Source organism: Stegostoma tigrinum, chromosome 3 (assembly GCF_030684315.1).
Source record: "Stegostoma tigrinum isolate sSteTig4 chromosome 3, sSteTig4.hap1, whole genome shotgun sequence".
Lineage (NCBI taxonomy): Eukaryota > Metazoa > Chordata > Chondrichthyes > Orectolobiformes > Stegostomatidae > Stegostoma > Stegostoma tigrinum.
In genome coordinates, this window is record NC_081356.1 from 16,992,835 (window position 1) to 17,019,489 (window position 26,655).

The 26,655-nt window shown below is 38.9% G+C and overlaps 1 protein-coding gene across 1 annotated transcript in view; it reads right to left on the reverse strand.

Annotated features, from left to right (window-relative positions):
* The window catches only part of uba6 (ubiquitin like modifier activating enzyme 6), a 101,669-nt gene that overhangs the window by 3,694 nt on the left and 71,320 nt on the right, over window positions 1-26,655 (reverse strand). Inside the window, exons 18-30 of the mRNA XM_059643544.1 lie at window positions 26,500-26,577; window positions 24,744-24,925; window positions 21,093-21,198; window positions 18,935-19,024; window positions 18,749-18,829; window positions 16,677-16,805; window positions 15,578-15,629; window positions 12,448-12,511; window positions 11,698-11,767; window positions 9,720-9,791; window positions 7,612-7,735; window positions 6,576-6,769; window positions 4,656-4,783 (exon numbers count right to left, since the gene is read on the reverse strand). Coding sequence (XP_059499527.1) covers window positions 4,656-4,783; window positions 6,576-6,769; window positions 7,612-7,735; window positions 9,720-9,791; window positions 11,698-11,767; window positions 12,448-12,511; window positions 15,578-15,629; window positions 16,677-16,805; window positions 18,749-18,829; window positions 18,935-19,024; window positions 21,093-21,198; window positions 24,744-24,925; window positions 26,500-26,577 — 1,370 coding nt within the window. The remainder of the gene's footprint in view (window positions 1-4,655; window positions 4,784-6,575; window positions 6,770-7,611; window positions 7,736-9,719; window positions 9,792-11,697; window positions 11,768-12,447; window positions 12,512-15,577; window positions 15,630-16,676; window positions 16,806-18,748; window positions 18,830-18,934; window positions 19,025-21,092; window positions 21,199-24,743; window positions 24,926-26,499; window positions 26,578-26,655) is intronic.

Below are 26,655 nucleotides of genomic sequence, written 5' to 3' on the forward strand. Positions count from 1 at the left end.
ACTTCAGAAGTCTGAAGTGTGTAGACCCTTGAAGACCATGTTCTACTGGCATCCTGAAAATACTTGTTCTTTTAAAGCAGCAGATAAAGTTGCAACCTACATGCATGAACTGTTCCGTTCAATGCAGGGTTCCCTTGATTCCACGTGGCCCACCTCCACTCCCACACTGAAGGGCTTTATTTGTAGAACATACTTGTGCTTTCTCTAAATCTTTCAGGCACTAATTCCCTCAGTTCTTTCAACTGTCTTAGCAAAATCCTCGACCATGATCTTGTTTCATGCAAACTTCTCCCTCATTCACTTTCCTGTCTATTAATCAGAGTGCATTTAGCCCTCTCTAATTTGAAAAGCTCTCAAAGATATTTTTCTTTATCTGAAGAATGTTAGAGAAAAGTAAACTGTTGAGGCTCTTAGTTTAACGGCTCCTAAGGGGGGAAATGAAGGAGGGTACTGAGCTTGATTAATGGTTTCTTAGAAATGATTATTTGTCTATTACGTTTTGGGTACTATAAATTAGGTGGGTTAAAATGTCTCCTCTTTTCGAAGATTTTTATGTTTCAAATTATATAAGAAAAGAATAACAGAAATAATTCTCCATCTTTGTGACTACATTAAAGTAACAACTCAGACTCAGTGTGGGGGAGATTAAAACTAGAGGGCATAGGTTTAAGGTGAGAGTGGAAAGGTTTAAAAAGGACCTGAGGGGTAACATTGTCATGCAGTGGGGTGGGGGGGGGGTGTGGTTGGTGGTGGTGTGAGCATGGAACCAGCTATCAGAAGGACTGGTGGAGACAGGTACAATTTCAACATGTAAAAAGCATTTGGATGGGTATATGAATTGGAAGGGTTGAGAGGAATAGGAGTCAAATGCTAGCAAATGGGACTAGGTCAGATTGGGACATCCAATCAGCATGGACCAGTTAGACTGAAGGCTCTGTTTCTGTGCAGTATGAGTCAAGACTATTTCATGTATATCATAAGTATAACTCACCAGTGATGGGGCCAACAAAAAGAAAATTGGACTGGGTGTAAAAAGAGGAGTCAGTTTACAAGTGCCTGATTTGTGTCTTTAGTTAAATTTTCATCTTACTGATGGAACAAATTTAACCATCCAGCCAGATGGAGGATCAGCCTGCAGGGAGGGTGAGCACACAAACAGGCTGCATGTGCGAGCAAGACAGAGAGAGTGGGAGGCCCCTCTCTGGCTCCTCTCCCTGCTTTTGACTGCCACAGTACATGAGTAATGGCAACCAAGGTTCTAGCCACAAGGAACAGGAGACTGTGAGAGCCCTGTGCCCGCCTCACTCGAGGAGGAAGGATGGTGGTCTAGGGAATCTTACTGAGACCCGCTCCCAGGGCTTGATTTCGGACCACTGGCTCTACAACAGGCAGCTTCTATTACAGCAATGCTCACTAGTTCAAAAGGATGTGGAGTCGATACTGCAGCTACAGATCAAATGACTGAAACCAGAGAAATGAAAATGCATATCCAAAATCAATACCTGACAATACCCACCTTTCATATATGACGTGGAGGTGCCAGTGTTGGATTGGGGTGGACAAGGTCAGAAATCACACGACACCAGGTTATAGTCCTACAGGTCTATTGGAAACACAAGCTTTTGGAGCGTCACTTCTTCAGATGTTGGTGAAAGAGGTGGTATCAGACACAGAATTTATAAGTAAAGATCAAGGCATCACACTGTTGATGAGGATTACTAAACAAACCTAAGATGCTGTTAGTAAATTTTGGAATCTGTTTCACCAAAGCACAAACAAATTCTAAACAAGGCCTCATACCTAACATATATTGTCTGACCTAAAATGTCACCTCTTCTTTACACTAATAAAACCTTAGTTTTGTCAGGACAGTGGCTTCAAAGGAATTTGGGGATTTACGTATACATATTAATCAATTAAAACCTTCTAACTAATGAAAGATTTAACAGCACCTTAGGTTTATTTAGTACATCCTCATCAGCGGTGTGACCCTTCGAATTTTTTTACTTGTAAATTCTGTCTCTGATACCTCCTCGCTCACCAATACCTGAAGGAGTAAGACTCTAAAAGCTTCCGTTTTCAAATAAACCTGTTGGACAGTAGCCTGGTGTTGTGTGATTTCTAACTTTCCTTCATACAACTAAAAAGGTCCAAAACTTTACCACACTGCAAATAGCATTTAACTAAGAAGTGGCCTTGTTATTTCAGAAACTGATAGCATTTTTGAACCAAACTGACAGCATGGATTTAATAGAACTGACCAGATCTACTTGAATATCACATGTAGATAAAATCATCTTGTATTTACCCCATGGATATTCTTGTATACAAATACATGACAATTCTACATAAATACAAACAGTTGCTGTTATTCATATTGATGACAATTATTAACTTTGGCAAAGAACTGATTAGTAAAGAAAGCGGCTAGTCACTAGAGTACATTTTCCAATGACTGGCTAGAGTTAAACAGCCACGAAGTAGATGAAAATATTTCATTAGATCTCCGTGAACACTCAGAGTCATACAGCACGTGACAGATCCTTCAGTCCAAATTGTCCATGCCAACCAAGTTTCCCAAACTGAACTAGTCCTACTTGCCTGCATTTGGCCCATATCCCTCTGAACCTTTCCTTTCATGTACCTGTCCAAATGTCTTTTAAACGTACCTGCATCTACCACTTCCTCTGGCAGTTCCATTCCACATATGAACCACTGTCAGTGTGAAAACATTGCCCCTCAGGTCCTTTATAGATCCTCCTCCTCTTAACTGAAAAATATGGTTTTGAACTACCCCATCCTAGGGAAAAGACCTTTGCTATTCACCTTAACTATGCTCTTTATGATTCTATAAACCACTGTAAGGTCATCGCTTAACCTCTTATGCTCCAGTGAGAAAAGTCCCAGCCGATCCAGCCCATCCTTAGAAGTCAAACCCTCCAGTCCTGGCAATATCCAGATAAAACTTCTCTGAACCATCTCCAATTTAATAATAATCTTCCTATAACAGGAACCAGAACTCTATACAATACTCCAAAACAGGCCTCACCAATGTCCTGTACAATCTCAATATGAGGTCCCAACTCCTATACTCACTGATCTGGGCAATGAAGGCAAGTTTCTAAATGCCTTAAGCACCAAGTCTACTAGCGACACAACTTCCAAAGAACTATGTACATGGACCCCTAGGTGTCTCTGTTCGACAACACTCCCCAGTGTCCTACCACGAATTGCATAAATCCGGCCCAGCTTCGCTTTACCAAGATGTAATACCTTACACTTATCCAAATTAACTCCATTTGCCACTTCAGACCACTGGTCCAAATGATCAAGATCCCTCTGTAATCTTAGATAATCTTCTTTACTATTGTTGCGCATAAGTTTAAGGTGAGAGGAGTGAGATACAAAAGGGTTCAGTGGGCAATTGTTTCACACAGAGGTTAATGAGTGTCTGGAACAGGCTGCCAGAAAAAGTGGTGGAGGCGAGTACAATTTTGTCATTTAAGAAACATTTGGAAAGGTACATGGATGGGATTGGTATGGAGGGAAATGGACCAAACTCAGGCAAATGGGACTAGATTGACTGTGAAAACCGAGTGGCATGGACAAATTGGGTTGAAGGGCCTATTTCCATGCTGTAACCTCTATGACTGTACCACCAATTTTGGTGTCATCTGCAAACTTACTGATCATACCTCCTAAATTCTCATCCAAAACGGTTATATAAGTGACAAACAACAGTAAACCTGGCACAAATCCCTGAGGAACAGTGCTGGTCACAGACCTCCAGTCCGGAAAAAACCCCTCCACCATCTCCTTTTGCTCCCATCGCCCAGCCACTTCTGTACTCAATTGGTAAAGTTCCCTGAATCCCATGTGATCTAACTTTACTAATCAGTCAACCATATGGAACCTTGTCAAAGGCTTTACTAAAGTCCTTGCAGACAATGTCTACCACTCTGCCCTCATCCATCTTTTTGGTTACATCCTCAAAAAACTAAACAAAGTTAGTGAGACTCTACTTCCCACGCACAAAGCCATGCTGACTACCTCTAATCATCCCTTCCTCTGCATGAATCCCAACTGTCTAACAATTTACCCACCACTGATATCAGACTCACTGGTCTATAGTTTCCACACTTCTCCTTAACGCCCTTCTTAACTAAAGGAATATGATATTTGAATAAAAGCAACATACTGCAGATGCTGGTAATCTGAAACAAATACCAAGAATGCTGGAGAAACTCAGCAACGTCTATGGAGAGAGAAGCAACTAAAGTTTCCAGTCCAGTACGACGACTCATAACTACAAATTCAGTTCTGATGAAGTGATTCAGGACTGGGAACGTTAATTCTTTTTCACTGTCTACTGATGGTGCCAAACCTGCTGAGTTTCTCTGGCATTCTGAGTTCGTTTCTCATTGGTATTTATTCAGCTTTAACCTGTTTGGCACAATAAACATTTTTTAAAGGATTAATATTTATCACCTCAATCATTCAGCAACTGAAGTCTTTCCCCCAAGAAGATTTAAACATAGGCATTGGTTTTGAAGATTGTAAAAATCTTGATTATTTTAGCACTTTATTTGACATATTTAAAAGGTGACATTCTTAGCATCAAGATTTCATTTACACCAAGCAATCATTTCCTTTACCTTATTTGTGTTTTTTTGACGGGAGCTGGTTCGGAAAATACTATAACAGGAATAGCCAAGTTAAAGAAACAATTCCTATATGCCTCGAAGGACTGTCCTTCAATGACCTTAATTAACTCGACAGCAACCTAGACAGAAAAGACAAATTTTAGGAGAAAAAAGACAAATCTTGAGACTGAAAGAGGGTGGGATGAAGCAAAAACACTACTTTCATTAGCTTTTAATCTAGTATGGATCAATGAAAAAGATGCTGCTCCTAATGGCTATGAGAATTCTATATTAAATAAATGTGAGCTATATCATTTACAAAATGACTACATTGAAAACAGGTAACCTTTTTCAGACATGATGTGGTGGCCAGAGCGATGTTTTTGATAATGGGTACAAGTTCTTCTTGGGCAGCACTGAGGCAGACTAACAAGTCAATATACAGGCTGTGCGCCTGCAGTACTATTCTAATTGCATTGTGCTTCAAGTAAGAAGCACTGTTTGATCATGCTAAGGAATGAATGACCAAATTCCCCACACAAAGCTTAAACAGGCCCATTCTCCAAATCCCCTGTAACTGCTGCACTGATTATATCTAACTGTGATCAACTAATAAACACCTACTCTTCCAAAAACTAAAATTGGTTGAGCTAATAACTGAACTTAGCATCAAAATGTGTTGAGGAAACCATGGCCTGACAGGCAGTGCCATTAGGACACACATGGTTACTTGCAACTTGCTCATTGTCACTTGATATCTAGATGCCAAACCCACACAAATACCCAGCGAAACAGGTCAATAGCTGGGCAATCACTGTGGAAATTTATGGTCAGAAATCACAAGGACAGCTGGAAGCCACCAACAGATAGGGGCACGAGTCCACAAACACACTGAATCCATATGTACAAAAATAGAATTTGTAAAAATCAATTTAAGGGAAGGACAATCTTACTTCATAATTCATTCTTTTACATTCATTTTTGATCTTTTGACTTTGACTCCAACTAAAATTCTACTCAAACGATATTAGTTTTCAGGTGTGAGATTGTTATGGACCAGACTAAACCCACTCAAACATATCAAGGAGATAGCCTGGACCTGAATTTTTAATCTTATTTATAGGCAAGTGTAAGGCGCTGTGTTCCAGATATGATTTGACTGGCCAAAACTACAAGGTTTTAAGCAAAACACATTGCAGTCAAAATATAGAAAAAAAGGAACTGGCCTAACTTTTAATGCTATCAAAATACTTAAAATAATAAACTATTTAACTACTACTCATTAACTGTTCCATTATTGCAATATTCCGTAAATACACTCTTGGCAAAGGCAAACTCAGCAAAATAGATTTCACTTCCCTTCTAGCAGCAAAGGTGGAGCTGTATCTAGCAGCTTCAACTCCAAAAACCCCAACTTTAACAACTGAAAGCAATATAAACCCCTGGGTGTCTGTGAGCTTGATTCCACTCATTCATGCTTCCTTTGTCTGGTTTTAAAGAAAACCCAAAGCTATTACTCTACTTTCCATGGAGCAGACACCTCAGCATCAAGTTTCCAAAACGTCTCTTCAAGAGAACTAGAACAAACAAATCCCTCAAACGCATATATCGTCATATGATAGTGACAAGGTAGCATTTATTACTCATCCTTTGTGTATCTAAGGGCATAAACAGCCAGTTATTCAATGACGGACTGGAAAGACACAGTCATTCTGGATTGGGGATACAGCAACTTTTGCCAATGAACAGTTTTATTTTTCTTATTTGCCCAGCAGCTTTTTCAGGGTTACTTTCTGGTAACAGCTCACACCTTACCATGTAAATTCAATTTTGATCAGTTTTCAGCTTCTGATGTCTAGTCTCATTGAGTTATTATTACATTCCTACTCAGCTGATTTGGAATTTATATCACAACTTGTAAAGTGTTCCTACCAGTCCTGATACTGCTGCAGTTGCAGTTGCTATGGCAGGAATGATTCGGCCAGCAATCCGCTTTGTCTTTAACCTGTCTGCCGTATTAATGTTGTACATCTTTGCTCGTATGTTGGAAGCAGCAGTTATGAAATCGATGTGCCCATTGCTGTCATTGTCTTTTTCAAAGGAGACTGGATTCATCTGGAGGCGATCTGCCAAGGAATAAACAAAAAATACTGTAGACGTCTGGAACCATTTTTCATTGATAAATATTGCATATTGCATTGACAATTACTTTCTCCTCTCTTCCAATGAATTGTTCCTTCCCACAGGAAACCATTTGTTCCAGGGTCCAATAGGTAGTAACTATGCAGTACCACATCCAGGTGGCCATTTAGCCTTGGTTAAACCTAGACCGAATCTCCAACAGCTACTTGGCAATGGTGGGTGGAAGGGATATCATCACAGCTGAACCTGTTCCTGTACTCGTGCAAAACCTCCACAATACAGGTAGCATTATGGCCCAACAGGCAGTGATCAGGACCAGAAAATCACAGGAGTTTGGAACATAAGAGGAGACTACTTACCTTACAAGTTGGTTCTAACTCTTCTATACTAACTCAAAAAGTAAACCCATTACTCTTCTCTCTCTGACAGTCCTGTATCTTACTCTGTTTCCAAGAGTAAACCAATGCATTATATCCTGTTCCTGGTAGACGTCAGAAATCAGTTAGGATTTATTACAGAGCTGACAGTGGGTTAGTCTGAGGTTAGGTCAGAAATTATTGAGCAGCTCAATAAAAAGTTTAATAACATCACTATCTAGACCACATCTAATTCTGATCATCTCACCTAGTGGAGCTGAGTTTCCAAAAAGGCTCAGAGGAGGCCATTCAATACGTAGAAAGCGTAGACTTTAAGATGATATGATTTAGGCTTTTACACGAATGAAATAATTAAATTCTGCCTAAGTCACACATTCTGTGGAGTCACTTTAAATAAACCTACAAAGCAGTAACGAGAAATTCATTCATTCATAGAACAATGCACTCACTTTTCGTTGCCATTCCAGCATTTCTGGCCTTGTTCAACAGGTCAATAGCCACTCTTTCTTCTTCACTGCTTACTGCGAGCTTTGCCTGGTCAGATTTCTTTACGTTTTCATCTGTTTCTATTTGCTAAAACAGATTAATGTAGAATGTTCATGTAAAGTTTTTGAATGCAAAACAAAAAATAATTTTAAACAAATATAACTTCATTTAAAAAGTATGCACTTTTCTCCCCCCATTATACAGAACAGATTTATTACTTTTGGAAAATGCATTGAAACAATCATAATTGGTTTCATGGAATCGCAGGTAGATAAGATAGTGAGAAGGCATGCAGTTGGCTTGCCTTTATTTGTCAGCGCATTCAGTACAGGAGTTGGGAGATAATGTTGTGACTGCACAGGACGTTGTATTCCAATAGAGGCCGAATCAGTGTGCAATTCTCGTCTCCCTGTTACAGGAAGGATGTTGTGAAACTTGAAAAGGGTTCAGAAAAGATTTACAAGAATTCTGCCAGGATTCCAAGATTTCAGCTATAGGGAGAGGCTGGGACTATTTTCCCCCGGAGGGTCGGAGGTTGAAGGGTGACCTTATAGAGGTTTACAGAATCATGAAGTTCAAGGGTACGGTAAATAGACAAGATCTTTTCCTAGGGTGAGGGTGTCAAAAACTAGAAGGCATAGGTTTAAGATAAGATGGGAAAGATTTAAAGGGGACCTAAGGTGCAACTTTTTCATGCAGAAGGTGATGCCATGTATGGAATGAGTTGCCAGAAGAAGTGGTTGAGGTTGGTACAATTACAACATTTAAAAGGCATCTGGATAGGTACATGAATAGGAAAGGTTTAGACAGATATGGATCGAATGATGGCAAATAGGACTAGTTTTATCTAGGATACCTGGTTAGCATAGTCTGTTCCTGTGCTGTACATCTCTATGACTCTAAGTCCTCCTCAGACATAGGAGCAACTTGTGCTTATTAATAGCGGTTTGACAGTACAAAACTTAAAGGTACTGTAGGAGCAAGAGGACAACCAAGGAAAGAGTAGGGCACACTAAAGTGGCAATGTGTATGTGGAACCAGAAGTAATATCTTATTCTGAACTGCTGTCAGTTTCAGATGAAATTTCTGTTCACTGAGCTACCAATTTCAAAAGGCTTCAGCCCAGAAGCAGCTAAGCCTATCATTTGATTTGAGACTGAAGACAAGCACTGTTCCCATGATAATTACTAAGATGTTTAACCATTATTGTGTGGGCAGATGAGAAAAATCTAGACATAAATGCATTTAAGCATAAATGCTTAACATGAAAGATTTATGTTGAAGACAATTCTGTCCTAGGAACTAGTCCTTTAGAGTTCTAGCATTACGAAAATTGTCTTGAAATGCTTAAAATGGTACTTATTAATTGGGAGTTATGATTCTACTTGAAATACCAAGTAAAGGAAGCCACCACAAAAACAAGCCATCTGCAGATGTTAGGAGCCAGTGAATTTGGTATTATTTATCTATTTTTAGAAGATCTCAATGACTGAATAACAAAGTTACTTCTTTCTTTAAAATTTCTTATTTCAGCTGTATCTTGCACAGTCATCAGCAACCATTTTGAAAATGTAATTTGTTCAAATCAGAGCAATGATTTTGTTATTTTTAAGAACTTCTTTTGCCCTTAATCTTAAATTAATCAATTGAGTCTAATTCTTTTGGAGCCAAAGTGAAGTTTTCCGATTCAAAATTAACTTGACACTTTAAATTTTAATATGCACTCCTTTAATTGTGTAATGATATAATTATTACAGCATGTGCGCTGGATTCCCAAACCAGCAATATATGAGAGATTTGGATGCATTCTGGAAATAGGAATACCAAAATTTTGCTTTATCTTCAATAAATTTTGGGCTATTTAGAAGTATCAAGAGTTACCAATCAATTGTGAGACACGGCAAGAATTTCAAAAACAACTGTTGCATTATAAGCAGAAAAGCTCCTCCATCATGCCGAGCAGTTCACAGTGCTAAAATACACCATCATACAATACACAAATCTAAACATTAACAGCGTGAAAGAAGTCACTTTTCCAAACTCAGGTCTAATTTGTTACTCAATTACCTACTTTTGCAGAAGGGGTGAATTTTGGAATCTCAACCTTAAATAGTATGTGAGAGATAACTTCCTTGGATACATCCTGTAATAAGCAAAACAGAGTTACAATGTACACCTTCCCAGAAATTATGGCTTATTGTTGCATAATTCCTGGAAACATGCTCTTTTTCAATATATTACAACCGCTATTTCATTCTAGTAGCGGAAAATAAATCACTGCAGCAAGTGTTTTCTGATCCAACTTCAAACTCTATTCCTTGCTATCGTTTAATTTCTTTGACTTGGCAATAGTCTGAAATTAAGCTGCTGGTTCACAACCAGGGTGCCAATATTTAATCCTGAGATGAGCTTTTGGCTTCATATCTCCACTATCATTAAGACTGACCACTTCCATATCTGTAATATCAACTGATTTTGCTCATTTCAGTTCATTTCCTGCTGATACTATCATTTCAGCCTGTTTCCCTTATGTTTGACTATTCCATTGCACTCCCAGTGGGTGTGCAATAGCCTACCATTCATAAACCTTGCATTATAAAAACTACTGCTACCAACATCATCACTTTCAGCAAACCCCACTCCTGTATTACCCCTGTAGTTGCTGAACTTAACTGACTTGATGTGCAGGAGGATGAAGGTCACTTCTCTCTTTCCTCTCAATTCTGGCCTGCTACTGAAGCCCACACTTGAGGACCTCCAACAGAGATTGCTAAATTACTTGTACTTCTCCAGCCGTGCTTCCTGACATCAACTAATTTAACGGAGTCTGGAAATTAAGGTGCAGAATCATTTCATTTATAATAGCCAGCCAATCACTGGATAAATGCACCAAGCATCAGCCCATCTTTCCTTCAGCCTGGGCAGCACAGTGGCTCAGTGGTTAACACTGCTGGGGACCCAGGTTTGATTCCAGCCTTAGGTGACTGCCTGTATGGAGTTTGCACATTCCCCCCATGTCTGCATGTGTTTCCACCAGGTGCTCTGGTTTCCTTTCAATTGAAAAAATGTGCAGGTTGGTTGGATTGGCCACGCTAAATTGTCCATAATGTCTAGGGATGTGCAGGCTAGTTGGATTTGCCTTGATAAATTTGGGATTATGGGGATAGGGTGGAGGGGTGGGAGTGGATGGATGCTCTTTAGAGGGTTAGTGGCAGGTAGGGATTCAGACTAGTTAATTCCACCACGGCAGATGGTGGAATTTGAATTCAATAAACATCTGGAATTAAGAATCGAATGATGACCATGAATCCATTGTTGATTGCTGGAAAAACCCATCTGGTTCACTAATGACCTTTAGGGAAGGAAACTGCTATCCTTACCTGGTCTGGCCTACATATGACTCCAGACCCACAGCAATGTCGTTGACTCTTAACTATCCTCTGGGCAATTAGAGATGGGCAATAAATGCTGCCTAGCCAGTGATACCCTCATCCCGTGAATGAATAAAGGAAAAAAAACTTGATTATTACAACATTCTTCTGGCCAGCCTCCATCTTCCAATCTGTGGTAACTTGATTTATTTAAAACTCTACTGCCTGCATTCTGACTCACAACTAATGAAGTTACAGTGGTTCCTGGTCCATCAATGCCATGATTTTAAAACTCCCATCCTTATATTTGAAACCTACCCTGCCTTGCCTCTCCTCACTTCTAACATGCTCCAATATTTTAATTGTCCAAAATTATGCACTCTCTCAAATGCAGCTTAATTTACAATCAATTTATATTGCTTTGCATTGGTGACTGCAGCTTAACTTGTTTATCCTTTAAACTCTGGTATTCTATCCCTAAAACCTGCCTGTCTCTTTCTCCTTTAAGATTCTCCTTAAAACTTAACACTTCAATCACGGTTTTGGTCACCTGTTTTAATACACAATGGCTCAGTATTAATGTTTTGTCTGATTGCAGTCTTGTGAAGTCTTATATGTAAAAGGTGCAATATGAACGCAAGTTGTTGAAAACCTTTTATCTAAGTAAAGATGACCTACCCTTTCCATGTAAGGAACCTTGTAAATTGTTGCAAAAAGCCTTGCAGCACTTAATATAAAATTGTAGTGTCTAAAACAATAAGAAATTAAAGGTTACAATTCTGAGAATGCTTTCCAAGTACTTTAAGACAAAATAGGATACATCATGGGCCAGCACCACCAAGGAATACAGCCTTATCTGGGAAACATTAAAAAAAAAAGCAATTTGACTAATTTATTCTGAAAAACACTGCTGTTAACTAGTTCATTAAGAGAACATCATATTTACCTACTTAAATCTGTTTAATGGACTTACAATAATTCGTGTACTTACCTGAAAAATGAATGCCCATTAAAATAGTAATTAAGTTTTGATTCTAATACTCTAATTGCTTATTTGGATACAAATGGCAAAAGACAGTAAACAGAGATTTAATTCATTACAATTCTTCTAATGTGCAAAAAATCTGAAGTAGGATCTTTTGTGATTGAAAACATTAAGGATATTAAATCAGTATGAAAACCTAGAAGTTTATCGAATACAACTTCAACTACACTTCGCAGAAACAGAAGAACGATTGCGGTACTTGTTTTGTTACAACAGTTGGAAAGCAAGAGAGTCTCTGTTACAATTCAAGTTCATCCCATTATTTACCAAGATATTGGACAATTAAAACTGCAATCTAGATTTTAGGGGTTCTAAACAGGAACTAGAAATTGTGACAGAATTTCAACAGAGATAATGAAATATAAATTCTTACAGTTACTTACAATTCATCATTTATGTCAAACTGCATTGGACAAGGTGGCCTCTTTGGTGACTGCCAAAATAAACCTGTAAACAAACAGTCTCAATAATTAAAATAAACATGGACAAATTCCAGGCAATAGTTTGTTAGGGTTACCCTTGAAGACAGGTGGATAATTTGGGTTGGCACAGTGGCTCGGTGGTTAGCACTGCTGCCTCACAGCATCAGAAACCAAGGTTCAATTTCAGCCTTGGGTGACTGTATGGAGTTTGCACGTTCTTTGCATGTGTGGGTTTCCAACAGATGCTCCACTTCCTCCCCCAGTCCGAAGGCTTCCAGATTAGGTTGATTGTCCATAGCGTCCAGAGACATGCAGGCTAGATGGATTAGCCAATGTAAAGGCAGAGCTACGAGTATAGGGAAGGCGGTTGAGTCTGGGTGGGATGTTCCCTAGAGGGTGAACATTCTATATTTCTTTTGCTATTCTAATGTCATTTTACCCTCAAAATGCAAACAACTCTGTATTTGAATGTCAGTGCAAGGTTTGTGTCTTATTTTATTTACATATCATTGATATATTTCACAAAGTCAGTTTCATATTCTTCAGGTTATCCTCGCGGGTTAATTGTTTTGTCAAGTTGAGGATGGGTGCAGACTTGATGAGCCAAATGGCCCTTTTCTGCAATGTGGGAATTCCATGATTCTAAGGTAGTTAAAAGGGCGAGTAACTTGCTTGTCTTTATTAGTCAGGGCAGAGTTTAAGAAGTGGCAAGTCATGTTGCAGCTGTATAGTACTTTAGTTAAGCCACATTTAGAATATTGTGTACAGTTCTGGTCTGCACACTACAGGAAGAATATGGAGGGTACAGAAGCATTTTACCAACATGTTGTCTGGTTTGGAGGGCATTAGCAATGAGAAGGGTTTGGACAAACTTGGTTTGTTCTCACTTGAATATTTAAGTACGAGGTCACAAGTCACACGACACCAGCTTGTACTCCAACATTTGAAATTCGCCCTAATAGAAGTTTACAAAATTATGAGAGGCATGGACAGAATGAATAGTTGGAGTCTTTTTCCCCCCCAGAGTAGAAATGTCAATTACTAGGGGATAAGTTTAAAGGAGATGTATGAAGCAAGCTTTTTTTAAGCACAGAAGGTGGTTAAGTGCCTGAAACATGCTACCAGAAGAGGTGGTGGAGGCACATGCAATAGCAACATTTAAGAGGCATCTTAATAGATACATGAATAGGCAGGGAATAAAGGGATACAAATCACAGAGGCAAAGGTTTTTAGTTTAGAAAGGAACATTGTGTCAGTGCAGCCTCTTCCAGTGGTGTACTGTCCTTCATTCTAAGACAAAGGGTAGCAGGTTGTTGACTTACACACCAAGCTGGAATTTATTATATTGTCTGGTCGATTATGGTGAGTAGTGTCATATCAGGTTTTGATCTGTATGGGTTTATGTATGGGGTCTAATTCTATATGTTTGCTGATTGCATTACAGGTAGAGAACCAAGCCTCCAGGAATTCCTGTGCTTGTCTATGTTTGGCTTGGACTACTGTGGTTACATTTCCCCAGTTAAACGGATGGCCTTCATTGCTTGAGCGTACCAATATAAAGGAGAGCTCATCATGCTGTTTAGCTGCTAGTTGATGCTCACAATACAGCTCCACTGACGATGTCATCTAGCGTGGTGCCTGAACAAGAACTAGCCAGCTCGGCGAGCAAGTCAACAACCTTACCTACAACTCAAGCTACAGATCTCTGCCAAAACGTTAAACCAAGGGTAGCAACTGTAGTAGAACACAACTCCATGTTCTTCTCCAAATCTCTCACCGCTCTGACTTTGCCTTTTCTTTGTCATTGCTAGGCAAGAATCCTGAAAGTTCCCTTTTCACAGGATTGTAGGAATGTCTTCACTACACTGACTGCAGTGGTTCAAGTCAATCTAAAACCTTCTCAAGGGAAATATGGTCTGTGCAAGAAATTTCAATCTTGTTAGCGAGACTTCATTAAAAGTGTGAATGTAGAATCCTATCAAGGGAAGTCAACGACGATGGTACATTATAGGCTTGTATTCTGCATTCTTAAAGCTGTGCAACCTCCAGCTGAATGATGGTTTTGCTGGTGTGTTCAATACCCAGAGTAAAAGTGAACTATTTGAACCGGAAGGGAACCAGACAAGCCTGAGCTAGGTAGAAACTGGCTAGATTTTTCTGCCAAAAATGAGGGGGGAATCTTTGGCACTTGTGAGCAAATTACACAGTAACTTCAGATGAAGAGGTGTGCTGTTAAATACCACCACCCCGTTTGAATTTTACAGATTTGTTGGTAGTTTTGTGAAAATGACATCACCATTTCTGCTTTATAACTGACATGCAGTAAACATCATGAAAACATCGTATATGTGGGGTAGATATGGACTGAATTTACCACAGAATGTTAGCCTCATCATTACAAACTTGAAATAATATTAATGTTAATTACAGCCAATCAACTCTTCACATCAAGCAGTAAATTTTCAACTGTTGAAACTCACTCCTTTGGGTATCAATTGATGCTGGAGATGTTACAAATGATGAAATTGAAAATATTCCAAAGAAAAAAAAATTGATTTTCTTTTCTCTCTTACTCCAATATTCTTTCCCTTTACTTCAACTTGAAGTTGAATTCACCCATTCTAATGGATACTCGCTTTTCAATCCTTGCGCTGTTGACTCTTCCATTCTTCAATCCAGTTCATCAAGAAGACACTTTGTTGCTTACCCTATTCAAACGGGTCCCTGTGTGCCACAAACCATTTAACATTCTAACTCTCATGAAGAGTTAGGATCTGGGTCAATGCTCCTGAGAACAGCAAACAGTCAGTTGCAGAGAATGCAACACTGGGCCCATTCCTGCCCTCCCCCAATGTCCACTCCTTTGCTGTGAAAATCATTAGACAGGAATCAAGAATAGGAATCCTGAGCTTTTCCCATTTATGGCATAATTGTGGCATAATCTAGTGATCAGATAATTTGCTAATCTAATTCAAATTAACATAAAATCCCTGCTTTAGATTATCAATTCCATAAATGTAGCCCCATTAGCCACTGAAAGAGTTGGCACTAAAAAAGCAATCAAATGAACAAACTTTACCACAATACTTACTTCCATCCTTCAGTTTAGTATCCAGTGGAAATGAGTGCAGAAGTTGTACTGCCTGGAAGAAGATAAAGAATGGGTCACTGTAGACCTCGATCTACAAAGCAGCAGCAGCAATCTCAAATGTTTCTTTTGTGCATTCAGAGAATGAACATTAGTCAGTTAAAGATCCCTTGCCAGTAAACAAGAGAATGGGAGCTAGGGGCATGGGGCTGCCGGTGGGGGGGTGGGGTGGTGGTGGTGGTAACAGACGCAGTAAGAAGAGAATGGGATGGGGAGAAACAGAAGGCAGAGAACCAGGTCAGAGAGACACAGAAGGGAGAGAAAGGAAACAGGGTGGAGAGAGAGACAGAGGAGAGACAATATAGGTGAAGAGAGACAGTGGGGAGACAATATGGGTACAGTAAGGAGAGACTGTGTTTGGAGACAATGTGGACAGGATAGGTAGTGAGAGACAGTGGGAAGATGATGGAGGTAGAGTGAGACAACAGGGAGATGGAGGAAGCGGGCAAGAGAGACACGATGGAAGCATGACAGCAGACGGAGATTGCTGGGGTGACAGAGTGAGAATGGAGTAGATGAAGAAGATAGAGACAGACAGTGGGGAGAGAGTAAGGTGGAGCAAGACAATGGGTTGGGTATGGGCGGGGGAAGGGAGGAGAACAGACAGGCAGTCAGGAGACAATGGGGTACAAGGGCAGGGAGAGCACGGAGCGTGCAGCAGGGGATGCCCTGGATGAAACTGGGACTTTGGGTGGGGGCAGCAAGTCAGTGGAGGAGGTTAAGCTGGCATGATGTCAACAGGGCAGGATGGCAGCAATGCATGTTAGACTTTGCGTTATACTCATCATGTCAGAAACTAATAACACTGCTGTGGTCGGAAGAAGTGTAAGAACAATAATTTTACTCATAGTATACCAACCAGCCCATTAATCACACACAGTATTTGTACTGAAATAAAGATATCACAATCATTGGCTTTAGGCAAAAAATTTTAATTGGGCAGGGTAATATTTTTACTGTCATTACCATTAAAGCTAAGTCAGAGTTTAAAAACATTAATCTACATTACTGCTGCACTGACTGAATTATTATTGTGTCTTACCTTGTGATGGAAATATTTTTCAAATTTTACTCGTGCCAGTGCCACACACTCCTGCCAGTCTGTAGGCCACCTATTAAGTAATTTAATTGCTTGAAATGATCCTTCTAAACTTTCTCCGTTTTGCATTCGCTACAAAACACAATGGTTAAAAAAAAGTGCTCTCATATTAAATTCAAAGGTTTTCAAACAAACATTGCTAACAGAAAATCTCAGTGTTAAACCAAAGCACACATTTTATCAATTTCCCCACATTGATTCATGCGCTACTAAACTTAACCAGTTTTTTGTGCAACATTGCATCATAAGTAATAATTCAGGAGGTTGGGCACCATAGGGTTTTTGTCAGCTCAGAATGGCTGAGTTGTGTGGTTGTAAACTAGTAGTGGCACTATAAGAGAGGAGCGAATTTACAGAGTTGACAGTTATGGAGATTAAGTTAATCTCATGTCGATGGTATTGGTGGGCTGCCTCCACATATTGTATAAGGAGATTTTTAAACCTGAATTTTAGCACCAAGTTACAGCAATTAATACTGAAGTCAAATTCTAATAGGTTGAATATTAATCATTATATTTGGGCAATGATGAGGACAATTTGGAACTGAGAGTATACATGGTTTAGTTGTTAACACTCTTGTCTCTGAGTCACAAGCCACACTATAGAGTCAAGTTAATAGTTCAATACAGCATTAGGGTATGTAATTGGCAAATTAATTTCAAAATAGTAAAGTGTATAGTGATTCATTTTGGTAGGGCATCGAGAAGGGTGTAGCCTGCACACATGCTGAAAAGGGGAGGATATGTTGCATCACACTAGAGATGTCAAAAATGGCAGAGAGAGATCTGTTGAATATGGAGTCTGACAAGATGGTAGGCGAGTACAACAGAAATCCTATCATCACTCGGGGAGGGAGCCAGAAGGGCTCTCAGTAAAAGGTGAAACGGATTGGACATGTTGGAGCAAGCAGTCACTGATACTGGTTGATGACATGATTGGTCTGTCAGAGGTAAATGAAGAAGAAGATATTAATTGGAGGTCTACGTGGAGGTTACAAACCAGCTTCATTGTACAGAGTTGGATTTAAAAATGAATACAACAATGAATATAGTTAATACAGAAATTGTAGCAATGGTAGAGAAACAAATTCAAAAAAAAAAGGAACTGATTTTAATTTCAGAATTGACCCAAGAGGTTCAAGAATACTGGCTCCACTGAAGGTGGTGGAACAACCAGTGAAGGTAAAAGAAATGGAAATGTTGCTGAAGAAACATTTTGGATTGTTTCCTTACCGTGTTGTGTCTAAATGTCAGGACCCACAAGATTTGTTTATGAAAAACAGGAGCCAAGGACACAGGGAGACAATTCGGAAATTCAATTATTGGATACAATATTTGAAAATTTAACCAAGGATGAAGATAGAGAGAATGAAGCTCATATCTTTAGCCCACCTTCTTTAATAGAAATGCTCAAATAGATTCACAATTGAAAGAGTTACAACCAAGAAGCCAATTCAGATATTGTTTCTGCTTCATTCCTGACTTTTGATAAGATAAATGCAAGTACTCACTAAGAAACAAGTCATGCCTTATATACAACAAACATGCTTTATATACAAATCAGCTCCAAGTCTCTTAATTGGCCCCAACTCTTTCCTCAATTGTATGCTTGGCACGTCCCTACCAATACAGTGTTCCATTACTGAAGTGCATACTAACAAGGTCATATCATTCCAACCTGCTCTCAATCAGTCTCAATATACCAGGAATCTAAAGCCCTCCCTTCTGCACCATTCCAGACATATGTTCAGCTACATATCCTATACTATTGTGAAGTCCACAAACATGGTCATCAGCTTTGGGGGAATAAAGAGAATTTGGGCTTAACTGCCAGGTCTTCTTCAGTTGTAATGCTGTTAACACAGGCACTTCAAGGCTTTTGAAAATCAAGACATACGTTGACAAGGTATACCCTGTTTTAAACAGTGAAGCTGTAGCGCCTCTTAACAAATACTGTGAAATTACACTCTTGCAAGTCTGATCCTCAAGTGTGCACTTCAAAACAATTACACTCACCTGTAGAACATTGTCTGTTGATTTATGGTTTTCCCAGAATTTGTTGTACATTGAAGGTTTGTAAGAAAAGGAACTTTCAAACTGAAATGAGAAACGGAATAAGACACTTCCATCATAAGAGGATAGTACTTAAATTGACATGTTCTCTAAAGAAGCTGATTTAAAAATATTACATCTGCTTCTTACCTTATCTCTTGACCACTGTATTGTATGTTCAATTAATGCTGGAAATGATTTTAATGTGCAAAATGGGATTTCTTCTTCAGGAGGATCTCGCTGTACAAAACCAACAGTGAATCACAAAATGGTGAAATGTTTAAAACTTTAATTATTGATATCACACAGCAACTACTTCCAACTTGTAGAGCACTAATTTTCACTTTCTCAATGTGCTGGATGTATACTTCAATAACATCAAAATCAAAAGCATAAGTGGAAATTCAATTATCCTACTGCATCTATGCCAACCTTCAACAGCAGCAATCTACTCAAATTTCATTTCCATGCCTAATCTACAATTTTTTCCAACAATAAACCAACTTTATTTTAATAATATTATATTCTGGCTCAGTTGGTCATTTAAACAACTAACAAATCACCCTTTCCTAATAATCCCATTTTTTTTGTAAGATTTTCTAACTTGAGATGCATTTAAGTGGAGCAACAATTCATTCAGGCAAAATGATAATGATCAAAACATTTAATACTCTTATTTTCAAAAGTTGTACTCTAATTTAGGATATAAAGCAATAAATAAACGGCAAAGTAAATTCCAGCAACACATTATATGGCAATTGAGATTTGGTTCAGTTGTGCAACCAATGCACGAATCTAAAACTGCATTTGTATAATAAGTTTCATGAAAAAGCTTTGCAACTAATAAGCTATTTTTGAAATCTAGGCACTCTTGTAATAATAACAAGATGTAGAACTGGTTGAACATAGCAGCCCAGGCAGCATCAGAGGAGCAGGAAAGCTGACGTTTCAGGTCTGGACCCTTCTCCAGAAGGCCCCTCTAAAGAAGGGTCCAGACCCAAAACGTCAGCTTTCCTGCATCTCTGATGCTGTCTGGCCTGCTGTGTTCATCCAGCTCTAGACCGTGATATCTCAGACTCCAGCATTGGCAGTTCCTACTATCGCTCTTGTAATATAGTCACATTGCTGACACCATTCCCAAACAAAACTCCTTTTTTCTTATCAATTTTTTCTTATTCTCTTATCTGCTCCTACCCCGATTAGTATATCGGATTGCTCACAAAAAGGGATGATTCTACATATACCAAAGCTTCAGAAATGACTAGTTTCAATAATGATTCTATGATCACTAGGTCTGCTGTAGCCCAGAGTCAGTTTCCATGAGCTCTAGGTTTTCTCTAGTACCAGGTCAATGTTAGCTTTCCCTGCCTTCTGGATTTTCTGTTCAAGGTTCCACTATCCAAACATCACACTAGATATTAATGGACTTTTTGACGAGAAAGATATGGCAGCCCAAACTTAACCAGCTTGGTGCCAGTCACTGGGTGGTGACCAAATACACAGGTGGAGTACGATACAATGCAATAACATAACTGGTCACTTTACTGGGCCACAAAATGAAAAATAGAATACTTCGTTTATATGCAAGTAACCTTTTCTGTAACTGAAGCTGCAAATTGCATACAGGTTGCAATTTATGTCAGCTTAAACGCTTGGAAATACAATTAAAACCAGTACAAAAAAAAGTATGTAAATGAGTTAGCCGAAAGTGGGGTTTTAAGCAGCTATGTCAAGCTAGAAGGAATCAGGAAACTTTCAGGTGATTCACCCTGCAGGAAACAGCGCTTTTGTTGACGTTACAATAAGTAGCTGACAGCACTAAGATTGGCAAGAGCCCAGCAGGAATGTCAGCATATGTGAAAGCACAAATCAGCTTTTAATGTAATGCCCAAACAACTGAGGAGCCAACATTCGTTATATGTGTTCAAATATTAATAATAGCTACTTAGATAAGGGAGGCAGGTCTGTTCAAAAATGTTTCCTTTTAAAGACAAAAGAGGGCAAATTAAATAAAACATGCTGTAAAGAAAGGGAAGAAGACGTGAACTGCTGTGGCTCAATTAACAAAAATGCCAGTGAGTAAATCTTTTTCTTTGATGGACAGGAGAAGTGCATGTCTAAAATCAAACAGATCTGTCTCCTGTACGTTTAGGAAATTAATTAAAATTCTGTGATATGATTATTACTAAACATTTGCATCTCTTCCTACTTGCCTTTGTCTTAAGAACTGTCTCTTCAATGTTCCCAATCTGACTGTGAGTTAGAAGCAAAACAGAGTTCTTGCACTGTTCGGAAGTAATGTACTTACATGGCTATTGTAGCTCTCTGTCAGATTTGGCATAACGACCTCAGTATGTCCTTTCGTTCCCATGGTTCCTGAATCTAGAAGTGGACACTGATTTGATACACATCGACTAAGTGAAAAGACAGTGAAACAGAATCAAATGTTAACAAAGCACAATTGCTACAAAAAAGTTAGCACCTTTCACAGAAAGAAGCTACGAATAATTCACGAGGTAGATAAAATGTGCACCTTGTGGAATTTACATTAATTTATCTTACTTAAACAAAAATACTACTTAACATGAAAGCAATAACAAATTGATTAACAAAGATTGATAATTATTATCTTGCCTACTGTGATTGCAAATCAAATGGTGCAAAGCACTTTGGAATGTCTTTGCATTGGATAAAATTATAGGGGTAGAGCTCTTGGCCAGAGATAGTGTAACCCATATTTTTAAAAAATCCCAGAATTGTAGATAAGGTAAAAATTATGCTTTGTTCCACACAAGTTTCCGGATCCGCCTATGCAATTTAAAAAAAAGAATTGAGCCAGAAGCTAATCCTGCCCACATATCTGGCCTTGCTCCTAGGATAGCTAACTCATCTTTGGGAGTTTCCCTAATTGAAAACCCATTTGGAGGCCATTCAGAATGTAGTAAAAATTAAGAAACTCGTTACAACTAGTAGATTGTCTAGTATCGGGGTACTGTATATTTACATGGTATTTTAAGAGTAATTTTCAGCTTTTAAATGTGGAAATATACACCAGTCCTGCATTAGCACTGATTAGAAGTGCTTCCCTTTTTGATATAAATCCATTTTAAGCTGCACCAGGTAACACCTGGTTACCATTCATTCATATTAAAGAATATCTTTTGAGCAAATTTATTTAAAGTGTTGCCCAATTGCGGAGGTTCACAGCAGGTTGCGCACTTGCCAATTTCATAACATGTCGCAACTGAAAACTCAATATTTAAATTAATTCTTAAACAGGCCCCAATTTGGCTACAAATTAGAGCCCAGATCATTCCATTGTATCAATACAGAAACTCTACCCATGCCAATTCTTTGTTTCTCACAGCGCAATTTTACATTTCTCCCCCTACATTCAACACTGAATGTCTAGCTTGTTGTCATGATGTGGAAATGCTGGTGTTGGACTGGGTTAGGCAAGGTCAAAAATCACACGACACCTGGTTATAGTCCAACAGGTTTATTTGAAAGCTCAAACTTTTGAAGCATAGCCTCTTCGTCAGGTTTATTGTCAGTTATTATATTTTGGCAGCTACTTCTGATTAGGAGACTTCTGTTAAACTTTGCAAATCACAGCTACAACCTAATTCCTTGCTTAATTTACACATGCAACAACAAAATCTTAAGATTAATTAGAACAGGCAATGCTGTAAGATGACAATGGTCAAAGGAGTTTCTGATCTTGACTTTTAATTAAAAGTCTGAAATGCTGGAGAAACAGCAGTTCCGGCAGCATCTGAGGAGAGAGAAACCTTGAGTCTGAGATAGTTGTTCTTCTGAACAGTGTCGATAATGGACTCCAGTGGGAGGTCTGTTTCTCACTCCACAGAAGCGGTCAGATCTGCTGCTTTTCTTTCAGATTTCCAGCATATGCAGTATTTTGCTTTAATTCAACTTTTAAGTTGTTTCTTTTGTTAAATTCTTTATTTAGTTTCTGGATATTTTGCCTGATTTTTCAACTCTAACCCTACAGAAAGCAGTTGGTTACAGCACAAAAGAAAGTCATCTGGATCACTGTATTCATGATGACTCTCTGCGACACCAATTCACCTAGTGGCTCTTCTCCACCTTTCCAATACTGTGCTGCACTTTTGTTCCTTTTCAGACAATGACTGAATTTACTTCCACCACATTCTCAGGCAATGCATTCCACATCCAAACCACTCACTGAATAGAAAAAAAATCAATTGGTTATTTTGCCAATTACTGTAAATGTGCACTTTCTGGCTCTCCATCCTCTACCAATAAGTGTGTCTCATCTATTTTGTCCAGTCCCCTCTTAATCATATCTCTTGTCAATCAGCTCTTCTCCAATGAGAATAGTACCAGCTTTTTCAATCAATGTAAATGCAATTCTTCATTCTTGGAACTATTCTTGCAAGTCTTTTTCTGCACTGTCTCTAATGTCTTTACATTCCTCCTGAAGTGCAGTGTTCGGACAGTGCCTTAGTCCTATCCTGTTTTTGAATTTGGCTTTACCCCCGATGAGTTTTATTATCGTTTCTTCTGTGTCTGTTCCCATGTGGCTCTGCATGAGTTCACTTCTTTCCTTTCCTTGGAATCGCTTTGTAACATTTCACTTTTACCCTATTGCATTGACCCAATGCTAGAAATCAAGTACATTCAGGCACTGGTGTTCCAAACAACTAAGCTTGTATACTAGAAGACAACTTCTACAGTCAAAACCTTGCCTAAGAACTGAAACAAAGATAAAAGGTGGGCATAACAATGAGAAAAGGTGGACATAACAATGAGCTTTTATATCATTGGGAATGCACTCAATAAAGGTTAGCACCATAAATGGATTTTTTTGGTGGATAGCAAAGCATCAAGATGACAGACTATGCAACTTTAGTTAATATACTTATTTAAACTGCCTATAACAAATGTGATTTTAGAGAAGAATAAAAATCAATAGAAATAGTGCTCAATTCTCACTAGCAATTTGTACAAACATAAGCAGAGCTTATGTAAGGATTATATTTTACCCAACTGAAAAAGAGATTGATCTTCTCAACCTTTCCTTGTGTGTCAAATTCCACAGGCCTATCACCTGAATTATCTCCAGCACTTAGCAATTAAAAGCTTAATTTTGTAAATGATCAAAATCTTTTTGAATGTAACTGCTCTGCACAAAACTTGGTATCATTCTGACTCTTTCCTAAGTTTCATCGATCTATCAGTCAATGAAACACACTTGTACAAATTGAGATTGCTTTTCCCCATTTAGGCATCTCACACTCTGCAATTTAGTTTCACGGTTCACCCTGACAGCATAACATCGATAAGACAGTCAGCTGTTTGCTGACATTAAGACTTAACCAGTACCTGAGCAGAATGCTCACAGAATGACTGTGAATTTGCCTGGACAAAATGAAACCAGTGCATAGTTGAAATTTATTTGTTTGGGGTTGCCCTCAACTGGCACCAGAATCAAAATAATTATGTTCAGCATAGGTCCCCACTTCTAAAGAGAAGGAAGTATGAAAAATTGTGGATATAATTCTAAAAGACTTCCAAACCACTACCTCTCTGAATTCAAAGATAACAGATACAATGCAACATTTTCATTTATCACAAGCCAATGTTTTACTACGTTTTCATTTACTACAAGCCAGATTGCACTGACCTCCAAACAGCCTCACAAACAGGCCCACGTCCCACACCCCACCCAAACAAAGTAACCTCATATGGAGTTTTTAACCATAGCTAACCCACCCAACCTGCACAACACTGGACTGTGGAAGGAAAACCAGGAAGACACAGGGAGATTGCTGTGCAAACTCCACACAGCCATCCAAGACTAGAATCAAACCCGTATCTCTGGAGCTGTGAGGTAACAGTGCTAACTACCATGCTAGGCACAGTGTAATCCTTTACACCCTGTCTACAGTCACCTTCGCATTTATAAACTGGTTACCTGTCAACATATCTCCTTGCTTCCACGTTATCCAGTGCAGTGATGACAACATCCATTTGGCTATAAAAATGATCGCAATAAATGTTCTCTGTTGATGGACATACTTTGTTTAGGTGAGAATCTATTTTTATCTGGGGATTTATTGCCAAGGTGGCTGCTGCAGCTGTGTAGCTCTTTGGTTTCTGATGAGAAAACAGAGGACTCAGATTAACCTTTAAGGAATACACTGAATATATTGGTAAACGGTCAGAAGTTGGGGAAATTGCAGCATAGGGATAATGCTACTGGATTAATAATCCAGAGGCTAAAGCCAAACTCTGCAACCCAAGATGGGTTAAAACCCCACCATGGAATTTAAATTCAATTAATAAATCTAGAATATATGGCTAGTCTCAATAATGGTGATCATGAAACCGTTGTAAACATCCATCTGCCTCACCAATGCCTTTTACTGAAAGAAATCTACGGTCCTCACTTTGTTTGAACTCCACAGTAATGAGGCCGACTATTATCTGCCGTCTGAAAAGGTCTAACAAACCACTTTGTTCAAGGGAAATAGATGGTGGCCTTGCAAAAGGCACTCACATTTCATCAAAGAATAGAATAAAACTGATCACCATAAAGCTACAGTTCCTGGAGATCAAACATAACTGCAGTGGAACTAAAGTCCTAAAGTGCCAAAGGCCTGGGTTCCTCATTTGCTGGAAATTACAGCAACAAGAAAGGGACACCTTATCAAAACACACTGAATAACACCAGCTACAGAAATGGCAAAAAGATACATGCACAAGCTGCTGTTCTCAACAGTCATTGAGTAGGGAAAGTGAATGCAAATTGCTAGAATGGTGGAAATTAATGCCCTGTGCCAACTCCCTGCACCGTTTTTGTTAAATTGGACTAATTTAACTGTTGCTGCCTGCACTCTACTGGTATGTTTCAGGCTAAGTCTCAAGCCTAGACTCCCTATGAGGCCAGACTCTGGTCACTCCAGTACCTTAGAAACTATCTGGTGTTTTGCTGGCTTACCCTCCTCGGAGGTGAGCAACTGGTGTGAATTTCATGAGATTGGCTGGTGATAAATAGCAGGAGATACAGGTTAACAGTCTCGAGCTCCAGGAGCATTAAAAGACATGAGGTAATGCATTCTGAATGTTGAGGGCCATTGAACTCTTGACAATAACGTATACATGAACACATCGGAGGCAGTGGCATATCATTGTCATCACTGGACTCGTAATCCAGAATCTCATCCTGAGGACAACAGTACTAATGCTACTACTGGCAGGCAATGAAATTTAAATCCAATGGTTTAACTGGAAGTCACCATGCCTCAAACAAGGGGGGAGGTCAAGAAGGTGGGACCTTCATGGTAACTTTAGCCAGTAAGAGAACTGAACCAGTGTTGTGGGCATCAATCTGCATCGCAAACCAATTGTCCAGCCAGCAATAAACAGTTGGTCTAACGGTGAGATGTAACAACTGTCATTTGTTTAAAAGTAAAATCTGGTTCACTAATATCTTTTTAAGAAGGAAATATGACTCTAATCCCACAGGAATATGATTGACTCTTAGATGCCCTCTACACAATCGGGGATAGGCAACAAATGTAAGTATGGCACGTCTGTATACAATATATGTGGACTGTACAATTACTAAAGCATTTTATGCAAGGTTGTGCAATATTTTAACTTTTAAGGAACATCTTCCTTTCCTGGCAAAGATACATCGACTAGTTCTGGTTTGTTCATTATACTACCTGTATGTGTCGGGGTCTGAAGAGAAATTGTCTATTTAAATTGGATTTTTCTATTAAGTCAGGATCTGTGATAGTTATCTGCAAAGGAATCACAACAAAGGTTAGATACAAGGTTAACACTGTATATGCATTTGATCAAGTTAGATTTGTTCTCTC